The 14,550-nt window shown below is 31.8% G+C and overlaps 1 protein-coding gene across 1 annotated transcript; it reads left to right on the plus strand.

Moving 5' to 3' along the window:
* The first annotated feature begins 441 nt into the window (after nt 1–441).
* On the plus strand, nt 442–14,277 carry LOC130817841 (WAT1-related protein At1g09380). Its single transcript, XM_057683783.1, has 7 exons — nt 442–621; nt 3,767–3,829; nt 4,799–4,915; nt 5,501–5,762; nt 5,841–5,999; nt 6,092–6,243; nt 14,016–14,277. The coding sequence occupies exons 1-7, from the start codon at nt 443–445 to the stop codon at nt 14,233–14,235; spliced, it is 1,152 nt and encodes a 383-aa protein (XP_057539766.1). The 5' UTR covers nt 442; the 3' UTR covers nt 14,236–14,277.
* Nucleotides 14,278–14,550: the final 273 nt, after the last annotated feature.

Here is a 14,550-nt window from a genome sequence, read left to right on the forward strand (position 1 = left end):
TTATCAACTCCGTATGAAGCAAAGTTAGTAGGACAAAAAATAGTAACAACATAGAAGTATGTAGTTGATAACACAAGAATCACAAGTTCACATCAACATGACCACTATCTCATGAACCAAAAATACCACATGATTACACAATCATATTGCCCATCACCACATCCCATGCAAAACTCCTGGTATATTAATAAAATCTCACCCTTTTTTACAGTTAAGCATCTCTATATTTTGGCGTTATTCTTACATCATCAAATTATTAAAGTTTATTGTTACTTAAAAACCTCAAATTCTCCTCCTAAAACCCTCCTATATATATTCTAACTCATAACAAACACATTCTTCATTCTCCTAGCTTGCTTCTTCTTCCTTTTATAAAGGGGAGAGAGTTTTAGCTTAGGAAGTTAATTAATTTGTGTTATGCACAAAAGAATAAATATAGAAAATGGGAAGAAATGAGTTGTTGCCATTTATAGCAATGGTGATAGTGCAAATAGGGTATGCTGGGATGAATATAAGCTCCAAGGTTGCTATGGATTCTGGCATGGCTCCTCTTGTTCTTGTTGCTTACCGTCAGCTTTTTGCTACTCTTGCTATTCTTCCTTTTGCTTATTTCCTCGAAAGGTATTACTCAATCCCTTTCAACCTACTACCCGTTTCCTTTATTTTTTATGATAGTTTTTTTTTTTTTTTTTTTTTTTTTTTTTTTTTTTTTCATACAAAGCAAATTAAACAAACATGCATATATATATATATATATATATATATATATATATATATATATATATATATATATATATATATATATATATATATATATATATATTTTTCTCGAATAGAATTTACAAATTTGAATTTTAATGCCAAATTTTGATTATAATTTCCCATTGATCTATATGAAAGAACATATTTATGTGAAATCTTAATAGATTCGTCACAATATATATTTTTTAAATTTAACTTTTTAAAATTTAAGAAATTAATAATTAAAATTATTTGACTTTTAAATTTACATTGAAATACACGAAAAAAGAAATGAGAAGAATAAATGAAAATAAATGGATTATGATTTAATATTCAAATAAGGTACAAGCTATTGATGAGCTACTCATAAGTCATAATGAGTTTTTTACATTCGGTAGTCCGAACAGAGTTTAATTACAAGACTTTTGAAGTTACTTTATAACTCCACAATTTATAACTTTTTTTTGAAATTTATTGATATGTTGGAAAGATGTATAATTATTTTAGATGTAAATAATGGAAATTAGTTATTTTTACCCATTTTATAGTTTATTTGTATGAGGTGACAATTGGTAGATAGATAATTAATTGATAATTATATATGTTTTTGATAAATAGTTGGTGAATAATATATACGTATACTTTTTATATCCTTAATGCACCTTAGGTAACCAGTTTATCTTCTGCGTAAAAATTTTTTTTCCCTAAAGAACGAAATTGTAATATTTTCATGTGGAAAAAAAGTACATAATTGTAATATTTTCATGTACGAAATATGAGAAGAACAAGAGAAAACAGAATAAATACATCTCTAAGAGTTATATATATCATTATCTTTCATATTATTAACAATTATGTTTTGAAAAATGATATCGATTAGAATTATGTGTAAGAAACTTAAGTACAAACATATTATTTAACACTATATAAGGGATATTAGTTAAATAGATTAACTAATAAGTTTATGTAGTATCATATATTCACAACTCAATTATCTTTTGTATAAATTAGTCAATGCTTATATGTAATTTGGGATTACATGTCACTCTTTATATATTATACTTATACTATAATCTCAAAATATCAAAGTGATTGATGAGTATAACTATAAGATGCGATTAGACCATTTTACTAAGCAAATCGTTTATTGGTGGTGAATCAAAGATGAAATAAAGGTTTAAATAGACGAAAAAACTTACTTAATTTAATGGGTTAAATTATTTATTTTAAATTTTTATTAAGGGTACTGATATTTATAGTCTTTAGGGTTGTACATAAAAATTAACAGATTATCTTTATTATCAATCTTTTTAATTTTTCAAGAGAATCTTATCTAGAAATAATTAATTATTTATATAATTATTTTAACTTTTCAAGAAAAAATAAATGAAAAACTAATAAAATATAATTAAATTCTTATGTTTTCAAACCAATATTAACATTAAGTTACATAAATTAAACACAAGATTCTTTTTTTATAGGGTTGTATAGATCATTTCCTTTACTAATAGTGGTTAGCTTATATAGTAGATAAATATAATTAAACTCGAAATAGTGGGAGATTAAAACAAAGACAAATACACTTAGCAGGCTAACATAAATCAGCTAGTCTCTTGAGAGACCATCTCTTTGAGAGACGAATCTCAAGTCCAATTCATTATAGATTAATGTCTACTTACCGTATTCTTAATACTTACTTACATTATTCTTAATACTTATTTATCGTATCTTGAATACCTACTTTTAAAAAATATATATAATAACTCGAATCAATTAAAAATGATCTCTCACACCGTCTCTCAGAACAATTTGTGAACATAAATAGCAATATGGTAATTAAATTTGAGAACAGCTGTTAGAGAGATATAATCGAGGTTCCAACTAAGCCAAATTATATGGTAGACTGTCAATTGGTTGACTGCTGTCATGCAAATAAAAGTAATTGTCTTTCTGATTAATGAATGAATGGCTTTTAAGTTTTATGCATGCCTCTTTTGTTCCTTTCCCACGTTTCTCATCTTTCCAATATTACAACTTTTTGCCCATTTCATTCTTTCGTGGATTACTATCTTGTTTCGTATTTCTCTTCTTTTCTAACTAAATTTTTTGTTTTTCATTAATTATTAGTGTACTTTTACATAACAAATTATTGGAGACTTTCCCAAATTAAATTTATGTTCAATTTTCTTACTATGTAAAACTATAAATTGTTTTAGCTAGCTTTTTCAAAATTAAAAGGACATAATAATCCAAAAACAATTCTACCTAAATGATACTCAAGAAAATATAAGGTTTATTGCCATACTTTGAGATTTCATTCCCTTTTCGGCCCGTTTGGTTGATGGTAATGAAGTAATGGGAATGAAATGTTATAATGGTAATAGTAATGAAGGAATGGATATGAGAATTGGTAATGAAAATTCTTTTATTTGGTGTGCATGACTAAAGAATGGTAATTGAAGATAATATTCCATTGATTGCATTTGGTTGTTAGTAATAAAAAATGGTAATAACTCTTAGTTTTATTATTGTATATTTGTATCTAAAAACATTATTGTATCTAAATTATTCTATCTAATGATTCTTTTTTTAATAATAATATTTTTTTGGATAATTACATATATTACCTTTTTTTTCTTCATTATTTTTTTCTTCAGCTCGAAACAACATTACCTTATTTTATTACTACAGTAATACTTCATTACCATTACAGCCTAATACCAGGTTGTTTGATGGTAATAAAAATGGCCCTTTTTGGTAATTTCATTACCTTATTTTATTACCATCTATTACCATTGAAGGCATCCAAACAACCAAATTTTTTATTACTTAATTTTATTACCATTACCACCCTCTAATACCATGCACGGACCCTTTATCCTTTAGGAAAATCTACGAATTATTGTGATATGATTATGTATGTGTCAAGCACAATATATGTGATCGTCTTAACTCTTATTTATATGGTGTCATGGATCAAATTAATATGTATAAGTTATGCTTACTTAACAAAATTTTTATGCAGAGAAAAGTGGCCTAAGATTACTAGACAAATTCTCTTTCAAGTTTTCTTATGTTCTCTTTTTGGGTAAGTAAACAAATATTTATAGAAATATACATTGAGATTTTAGCATTATTTATCATTTTATTAATGATAAATAGTGGACTTACTTAGTCACATGATTATGTCTCTGTCAATGTTAGCTAAAACGAAATTTAAATCGATACGAGAAACAGAAACGAAAATGAGAAGCGTTAATTTTAGAGTTTCAAAAACATGAAATTTAGGTACAATTTAATTTTACAAAAAAAGAGTAAAAGAGGTAAGGAAAGAAAATGAACAAAAGAAAATAACAAGAAAAAGAAAAGAAAAGAAGGGCTTTGATATAATTGTTGACGCTCTATAAATTTAGAGAATAAATTTAGAGCATAGTGTAGAATTTACTAACATTTCACCAACGTACTTGTCTATTTCATTGCGATCTCCTCAATGATGAGGATATTAATCTGCTTTCTTTCCCACTCTCCCCAGACCATGCCTCATGCATAACTCATTGAGATGATGACGACTTGTCTATTCCCATACATTAAAATTATTTTTCTTCAATTTATGTACATGAAAGATAAAATTGGAAAAATATAAGTTGACGCTGAAATAATTATTATTTTCTTTTAGAAACTAATATGTACTCATATAATAGTGAGTTAATGTAAGATGAATCGCATAATACTCAAACACTATGTTTAATTTGGATGAAAAGAGATGAATTAAGAAAAAAGGAGAGAGAAATAGAGTGATGCCCTCATTTGAATATCAATAGGGAAAGGGGATAGACTTGAAAGGAAAAGAATTGAAGAACATAAGTCTCTTACATTTTGTGTTAAACAACTCATTTCTATTTTTTTTTCTTTCCTTTCCTTCCCAACCCTCTCATTCATTCCCTCCTAAAAAGTAAAATGTTATCCAAACGTGTAAATGTTAAAGTAATATATATTTGTACACATCATTTTATTAAGAATATATATTGGTTCTAATTTGTTTTTTATATGATCACAGGGCAACCTTAAATCAAATATTTTATTTCATTGGGCTCAAGGAAACCACTGCAACCATCGCTTGTGCACTGAATAACATGCTTCCAGCACTCACCTTCCTCTTCGCTATTCCTTTTGGGTAATTCATTACTTCTCTTTTTTCTTTTTCTAATGGTTTTGGCATCTACTTACTTTCGACTTATAATCAACTATAGTATACATCTAAATAATTTATTAAATAATGTATATCTTTTTATGTGAAATTGCAATTAATATTTATTATAAAATTAATTAAAACATCTCTTTGTTATTATAAGAATAAAATTACTTACATTCGATCCTAAGACTTTGTTAGATTGTAGACCATAGTTTAAACATGTTGAAAATAATACTAAACGTGATATAAGTAATAATGATTAAGGTAAAGAATTGCAAACTCTAAATGTAAATAGTGATAACCTATGGTACAATTACTTTTTCAAGAAGGATAAACTAATCCAAACTACTTTTCCGTAACAAATGGCTACGGTCAATATATTACAATTTGTACAAAATTTCATTAAAAAATTATACATTTGTTAAATATATTAGCAAAAAATACTATGGCCCTCCATTTTTAAATATTTTTAGTTACTATAATTAATTTTGAGACTAGTTCCATGATTAAAATCTTGGGTCCGACACTCCTAACAATAAGTTTCATTTCTTGGATGTTGATGAATAGCTTAGAAGCAATTGGAATCAAGAAGAGGGGAGGACAAGTAAAAATACTAGGAACAATAGTGTGCATTGGTGGAGCTATGCTACTTTCATTTTACCATGGACATCTTATTGACATACAACAACCCAAAATCAAGTGGCATTACACTCATGATAATACCACAAATAGAGCTAATAATGGTTCAAGTAGTCACTACAATTTCTTGTTAGGACCTCTTCTTGTCCTTGCTAGCAACCTTGCTATGGCTATTTGGTTTATAATCCAAGTAAGTTCTTATCATATCATATAATACTATATATATTTACATTGTTCTAATTTTTCAAATATTGAAAAATATTGATAGGCAAAGTTGAGCGAGAATTTCGAGGCTCCTTATACAAGTTCAGCATTGATGTGTTTCATGGCAACAATCCAATGTGTTTTCATTGCAGCTTGTACAAACAACAAAGTCTCTGATTGGTCTTTAAGCTCTTACATTAGGATGATCGCTAGTATTTATGCGGTATATATTAATTAAAGTATTTATAAATGTTTCACTACTATTTACTACAAAATGTTAATTCTAAATTCTAATATATCAATGGGAATTAATAGGGTGTTGTGGGCTCAGGCATAGCTGTTTGCCTAATGTCATGGACAATTCAAAGAAAAGGGCCATTGTATGTTTCGGTGTTTAGTCCCTTATTGCTGGTGATTGTAGCATTACTTAGTTGGGCCTTGAGCATGGAGAAACTCTACATTGGAACGTAAGTCGCGAACTAATTCTCTTTTGGATATGACATCTTTTTGTTAGTGATAGACTGATAGTTAACATACTTTGTCCTTTTAATACAAGTGTAATATTTAATGAAAAAAAATTAAATTGTACGGATGATATTAGAGTCATAGTCATAGTTATCAATTCAATATTTTGCTTAGGGGGTGGAGAGAGTGGGAGGTAACGAACAATCCATACTCTTACTCTCTCTATAAAGAGGTGTAATTCATGCAAGTCAATCTTGATTGTGTTCCTCCCACGTTCTCTTTGGTCTACCTTGGCTCATCTTACCCTCCACTATGAGGCTTTCCAACATCCTCACGGGTGCGTCGATAGTCTTTAATTTCACATGTCCAAACCCTGACCTGTCTCTTAACTTTTTATTCCTAATTTGATTCATCTCTCTCTGTGTGTGTCAACACATCCACCTCAGAATTCCCATCTCTAGTATTTGTTCGAAGGACTTCTTAACACTAGACTAAAAGGTAAACACTACGTGGTTTGCTATCAAAAGCCTTCTCCGAATTGATAAACACCATATGAAAATCGTTTTTCTCTCTATATACTTCTCCGTCAACCTCCTTAAAACGTTGATAAGCTTAGTAGTTGATCTCCCTAGCATAAAGTCGAATTGGTTCTCTCTGATCAATGAGTATTGTCTATGCTCCTCTATTTTACTTTTTCCCACAATTTCATTGTGGCTAAGAAGTTTTATCCCTCTATAAATCTGTATGCCTGCGCACCGCCTTTTTTTAAAGGAAAAATTACCTAGAATAATCCAACATTTTCATGATTTTTCCTACAATAATCCCACCTATTGATTAACCATGAATAATCCCAACTTTATGGGGTATTTTCCTAGAGTAAACTTGGGTAGTCGAATGACTTGCTATAGTAGATAATTAAGCAAAAACGTAAACTAAAAATTAATATAAAATTAGAGAAAAGTTTTGAAAATTTACATAAAAATTCTAAAAAAGTTCTAAATTTTTTTTTTACATTTTCTCGACAATTTATTTCAATTTATCTTTTTTTTAAAAAATAAAACTTTCTATAGCAGGTCATCCGGTTACCCAAGTTTACTCTAGGCAAATACCTTATAAAGTTGGGATTATTCATGTTAATCAATAGGTGAGATTATTGTAGGAAAATCATAAAAATATTGCATTATTCTAGGAAATTTTTCTTTTTTTAAATCAGAATAAGTGTGTTGCTCCTCTTTCCTTATTGTTTTTTATATGTTCTTAGGATGACATTGAAAAGGTTAGTCATACACCAAATGCCTTGTTCTCTCAAACACCTCTACACCTCCATAGGGATGTTTTCAAGTTCGACTACTTTGGCTCTCCTTACTTTTCCTACTTCCTTCGTAGTTATCTCATTGCCTAGGCCAAAATGAGAAGGATGACTAAAAATAGAAAATAAAGAATTAGTCCTCTAATTTTAGTGGTAATATTTACTCTACTGATATGGATGAAGAATATTTTCCTCGTCCTCCCCTAATGTAAGATGATCATCTCATTTTTTTTGTTCATTATCCTCCTAGCTCATATATTATATATCTTCCCTTTTTATATCCATTTCTTTTTACATTCATATTTATAGTTTGATTTTTATTTTCCTTTAAATATTAACTTTAAATACAAGCATGCCCTAATCTATATCTAGTGGCTCTAATATATGTGAGAGATATTTACAAATGTGACTCATCTTGACCCTTATTTGCATCATTTAATATAATAGTGTCACAAAGAAAAATCTTATATAAATTCAATCAAAAACTTTTTGTACACATTCCATATAACTTTATAAACTGTTAGTTGGTTTTTTTTGCTATCTATGTCAAGGTCTGTTAAACAAAGTCACCAACCACTAATCTATTATTAATGCATAAATTAGTCAAAAATTTAAAAATAAGAGTGGTTAAATTCTACTCCTATCACCCTCTCCCTATTAAGCTAAGTGTAAAAACTTTAATTACTTGCCAACCTTTGTTGAATTTTGGAGCATTTCTAGTAGTATAAATAGGTGCTCATCACTTGTATTTTTCTCATCCCACCACAACATCCTTGAGTGGTAAAGTAAAAGTGAGAGCAATATTTTAGAGTGAGTTATTGTAAGAATAATAGTGAGCTACTACAATATAGTAATAATATATATTGTAATCTTATATATTTCTAGTGCTATTATTATTACTTTAAGCATCAGTTGTTCAATACTACTCTAAATTTTGTTGTCCACATTATTATTTTGTTATCCCTTCCACATAAATATACCTAAAATTCTCTAAAATTAGTATCAGAGCCAAACGGTCTATTGTGAGACTCACTTTGGTAAATTATCAGTCAGTAACTGGTAAAAATTAGTCAAAATAATTTTGGCTACCCGAGTGATCAAGTGATCACATTGAAATTCCATCTGTGTGCAATCTGGAATTGTGAAGTTTTTGGTGAGAGACCAAACTTACTTATTACGTGAGAGACGTAACTAAGTCATATATGCCGAATATTGCGAGTACATCTGGTAATATTGAGAAACTCAACAATAATAATTACAGTACGTGGAGCATACGTATGCAATTTTATTTGTTGAGTCAAGACCTTTGGGGTATAGTCGGTGGTGGTGATACCACTGTACCAACTAATGTAAAAGAGTCAAAGAAGTGGAAGATTAAAGTCGGAAAGGCGATGTACGTGTTGGCAGCAACTGTAGAAGAAAAATTGTTGCACCGCATCAAGGATGCAAAGACACCCAAGGAGGCATGGGACACATTGTCAGGGTTGTTCTCAAAGAAGAACGATGCTTAACTCCAGATACTAGAAAACGAATTAATGTCGATCCAACAAAAGAAATAGACGATGAACAAATATTTCACTAAAGTCAAGACTTTGTGTGAGCAAATCACAAACTTGGATCCGGAGAATCCGATCACGGAGACTAAGATGCGAAGGATCATTGTGCACGGCTTGAAGTCAAGTCTTAATGGTCTTGTCACGGCCATCCGAGGTTGGGCTACAACACCAACTCTAATCGAGTTTGAAAATGTGTTAGCTAATAAGGAAGCTCTAAATAATCAAATGTCCGGAGTTTCTATCAAAGATGAAGAGACTGCTCTATTTGGAAACAAAAATCCAAATAAGAGTGGCGAGAAGATTGCTCAGTCGAGTAATCCATTACCTGACAAGTCAAATCAAAAGTGATGAGGATTTTGAGAAGGACGAAGAAAAGGAGGCTTCCATCAAGGGGGAGCTCGAGATCAACAAGAAAATCAGAATAAAGATAAGACCCGACACGACGAGAGGTTGTGTGCTACAAGTGTAGTAAAGGGGGACATTATGCTCGAGAATGCTGGTCTAAGTCAGTAGAATGGAATGCTACAACTTCGGTAGAGCCAGAAAGCCAAAGCGAAAAAGAATGGGATTTTCAAGCTTCATATATAGTTGAAGAGTCTAGTTCAAAATGTGAACTAGATGTGGAAGAACAGTCTTTCGACATGATGGTTGTGTCAACCTGCAACACCGAGGCAAAGGAAATTGCATTTGCCACAACAAATGATAAGATGATCAACTACAAGGATGATTGGATCATCGACTCTGGTTGTTCGAATCACATGACTGAAGATAAAGAAAAGTTTGTGAGTATGTCCGAGTATAAGCGTGGTCGAGTTGTTATTACAGCAAACAACTCAGAGTTGCCAATTACTCATATTGGCAAAGCGGTTATAACTTCGCAATTTAGCAACAAGCAAGTTCGGCTGGATAATGTCTACCATGTTCTAGGTATGACAAAGAATTTATTGTCAGTATCACAACTGATTGCCTCAAGAAACTATGTGCTCTTTGGACCTCGAGATGTAAAGGTGTACCAGAATTTGGAGGATAATTCAACACCGATATTAGAGGAACAACGTTTGGAATCTATCTATGTAATGTCTGTTCAAACAGCATATGTAGACAAGACAAGGAAAAATCAAACAACTGACTTGTGGCTTGCACGCTTGGCTCACGTGAGCTATAACAAGCTAAAAGTGATGATGAAGAAACCGATGCTCAAGGGTCTTTCTGAATTGTATGTCAAGGAAGATATAATTTGTGTAGGATGTCAATTCGGTAAAGCACACAAGCTACCATATGAAGACTCAAAGTTTAAGTCTCAGGCACCACTAAAACTTATTCACTCAGACGTTTTTGGGCCAGTCAAGCAATATTCAGTAAATGACCTACGATATATGATCACCTTCATAGATGATTATTCTAAATATATCTGGGTATAATTCATGAAGGAGAAATCAGAAGCATTCAGCAAGTTCCAGCAGTTCAGGAAGCAGTGAAAAAAGGTGGTAGAAAAGGGCAATGTCTAAGAACAGACAATGGGGGAGAATATACATCAGCTGAATTCTCTCAGTATTTGCAAGATTGCAAAATACGACGCCAGCTCACTTGTCCAAACACTCCACATCAAAATGGAGTAGTAGGGAGAAAGAATCGACACCCAGCAGAGACATGTAGAAGCATGCTACATGCGAAAAACGTGCCACCACATTTTTGGGTTGAATGTATGAAAACAACACATGTGACAAATAGGCTACCACAAGCGAGGCTAGAGTTTATCTCATTGTACGAGAAGTTGTGGAAGATGAAGCCAGTGGTGAGCCATTTTTGAGTTTTCGGATATGTATGCTATGTTCGTTCCCGAGCACCTACGCAACAAATTTGACAAGAAGGCCATAAGATGTATCTTTGTAGGATATGATGATCAAAGGAAAGGTTGGAATGTTGTGATCCAACTACAAATAAGTGTCACATATCAAGAAATGTGGTGTTTGAGGAAGCATCTTCTTGGTGGTCACCACAAGTTATATTATTGCTAGACTAAAAGGAGATCGAGGAAAAGCTTCAAGAGAAAATAGAGGATCAGTCTACTTAAGATGGTGATCTAAAAGGTGAAAGTTCACAAACTTCACCAAAAGCAAAAGAGAAAAGTCCATGGAGCACACGAATAGATCATAGAAGTTCTAAAGAAGAAAGGCCAAGTCAGATAGAAGATCTCAAAGAAGAGGAACCTAGTTTAGTCCTGCGTAGATCGATTATACCTTGAAAGCCTAATCCATAATATGCTGATTCTGCAATGGTTGAGGATGTCAAAGAGCTAACTAGCTATGATGAAGCAGCTCGAAGCAAAGATTGGAGGAAAGCTATGGAGGAGGAAATTCAAGCTCTACACCAAAATAATACTTGGGAGTTAGTAACAATGCCCAAGGATGTTCAACCTATTTTCTGTAAATGGGTGTACAAGGTGAAGACTAAACCCGATGGTTCCATTAAAAGGTACAAAGCACGACTGGTAGCTCGAGGATTTTCTTAGCAATATGGGTTAGACTATGATGAAACCTTTAGTCCAGTGGCAAAGATTACTACAATATGTGTTTTTACTAGCACTTGCGGCTAGTCACTCTTGGAAGCTTTGGCAAAATGGATGTTAAGAACGCATTTTTACAAAGTGAACTGGATAGAGATATCTACATGGATCAACCTAAAGGGTTTGAGAGTCAATCTCATCCAAACTATGTGTGCAAGCAGAAGAAGGCGCTTTATGATTTGAAGCAAACACCACGAGTATGGTATGGAAAATAGCAAAATTCTTACTACAAAGTGGTTACTCAGTTGCACCAGCTGATTCAAGTTTGTTTGTAAAAGCTTAAGATGAAAAGTTGGCGATAGTTCTTGTTTATGTTGATGATCTCATCATTATTGGAGATGATGAATAGGAGATCCAACAGACAAAATCAAATCTCTCAGTTTGATTTCATATGAAAGAGCTTGGAGAATTGAAGCATTTTCTTGGTCTAGAAGTGGAGCAACCAATGATGGGATCTTTCTTCGCCAATATAAATATGCCTAAGATCTTTTGGATAAATATGAAATGTTTGACTGCAAGCCTATCTCAACTCCAATGGAGGTCAATGCAAAACTATGTTCGACAATAGGCAAGGAATTAGAAGACGTGACAATGTATAGACAATTAGTAGGAAGTCTAATCTTTCTCACGCTAACCCGACCAGATATTACCTATGCAGTTAGTGTGATTAGTCAGTTCATGCAGAAACCAAAAAAACCTCACCTAGAAGCTATAAAACAAATATTGAGGTATGTCAAAGGAAGTATTGATTATGGTATCCTTTACCGTAATGATAGAAAATTTGAAGTTGCTAGGGATTATGCTAAAGATCTTGATACACGTCGATCAACTACTAGTTATGTGTTCAAGCTGGGTTCTGGAGCAGTTTCATGGTGTAGTAAGAGACAACCAACAATGTCATTGTCAAGTACGGAAGCAGAGTACCGAGCATCAGCGATGGCAACACAATAATGTTTATGGCTCACCCAGCTACAAAAGGATTTGCATCAGCCTATTGACTATGGTGTCAAGTTAAGTTGCGATAATTAATTAGCTATACGACTAGTTGAAAATCTAGTGTTTTATGCTAGGACTAAGCACATGGGGGTACATTATCACTTTCTTCGAGAAAAGGTTCTACGAGGTGAAATCCATCTTGAGCAAGTGAAAAAAGATGACCAAGTTGCTGACATTTTCACAAAGGGTCTTGGAGGACCGAAGTTTGAGAAGTTTCGTAAACAACTTGGTATGACCTCAAGGCTTACTCTGAGGGAGAGTTGTTGTTGAGGGGGAGTGTTAAACAAAATCACCAACCACTTCTCTTTTATCAATGCATAAATTAGTCAAAAATTTACAACTAAGGGTGGTAAAATTCTACTCTTATAACCCCCTCCCTATTAAGCTAACTGTATAAGCTTTGATTACTTGCCAACCTTTGTAGAATTTTAGAGCATTTCTAGTAGTATAAATATGGTGCTCATCACATATATTTTTCTCATCTCACCACAACATCCTTAAATAGTAAAGCAAAAGTGAGAGCAATATTTTAGAGTGAGTTATTGTAAGAATACGAGTGACCTACTACAAATATAGTAGTAGTATATATCGTAATCTTATATGTTTCTAGTGCTATTAGTATTAATTTAAGCATTAGTTGTTCGATATCACTTTAAATTTTATTGTTCACATTATTATTTTGCTATCACTTCCACATAAATATACACAAGGTCAATAATAAAAACCCTTTTAGCTAAACTTGATAATGCATAAAAATTGTGGTAGGGGCTCACATATTTGCTACTTAGAAAAACAATTGCAAAACTATAGGATCAAAAATTAAATTATTTAGGGAACTTAGGCCAATGCAAGAGAGGTTCTGAGCATGTTCAACATGTTCAACCGCATAGTGCCCCAAAAAGTTCGAGGCATTAATATTAATTATGTAGTATACGTTAACTGTTGAAAGATAGAAAGTTGTTAGAAAAATATCATAAATTGCATAAGGCCTTCTAAGCATTTATCAATTTTGCTCCACCCTTGGGCCAATAGTTGCCTAGGAAATAATGTGTTCATTTCATTAAAAAATCTTGATAATATTGAATTGTATAACATATACAATATTTTACACACTTTATGAGGATCTTTTTGGAGCGGAGGGCATCTTTTGGCCACATGCTCCTTTATGGGTATGGGTTACTGCCTTTCTTCCCTCCCCGACCCTGATCATTTCCTATAAATGGAAGACACAAGGTACGATGAAGATGATAATATATTTTGTACACATATAGTAGAAAGAGTGCTCGATCTATAATATACTTAAAATGTAGAATAACCCTTGTGTTAATGGTGTGGTCCAATTTACAGGGCTATAGGATCAATATTGATAGTGTTGGGCCTCTATGCAGTTCTATGGGGTAAGAACAAAGAAGTAATCTATGATAACAATCAAAGTAAGTCAAATGGATGCATTAACACTCAAGATCAGGACATATTCAATGAAGTAAGAAAGGATGATTTGGAAAATCAAGAACAATTTGTGGATCTTAAAGGCAATTACAATGACAATTTGGATTCAAAATATTGAAGAAATTTTGGTGAAAATTGGAATGTATCAACTTTGTATGCAATTTAGTTTGATTTTTTTTTTGTATGAGTTTAATGGACATGTCATAGTATCTTCTATCCTAAAAGTATCTCCACTTCATTATTTGTACACTAAAGTCGTAGTTTATGTCGTTTATGCGCATCAATAGTTTAATTCTTTTATCGAATTAATAGTATTGGTTATATAATAAAAAAAATTCAAAATAATTTTTTATTGAATAACCCAAGCACAAAACATCTTGGTTATCTTTCAAAAGGTATTGACATAGAGTGTGTAAAATTATTAAGTAATTAT

This window comes from Amaranthus tricolor, chromosome 7, assembly GCF_026212465.1.
Source record: "Amaranthus tricolor cultivar Red isolate AtriRed21 chromosome 7, ASM2621246v1, whole genome shotgun sequence".
Lineage (NCBI taxonomy): Eukaryota > Viridiplantae > Streptophyta > Magnoliopsida > Caryophyllales > Amaranthaceae > Amaranthus > Amaranthus tricolor.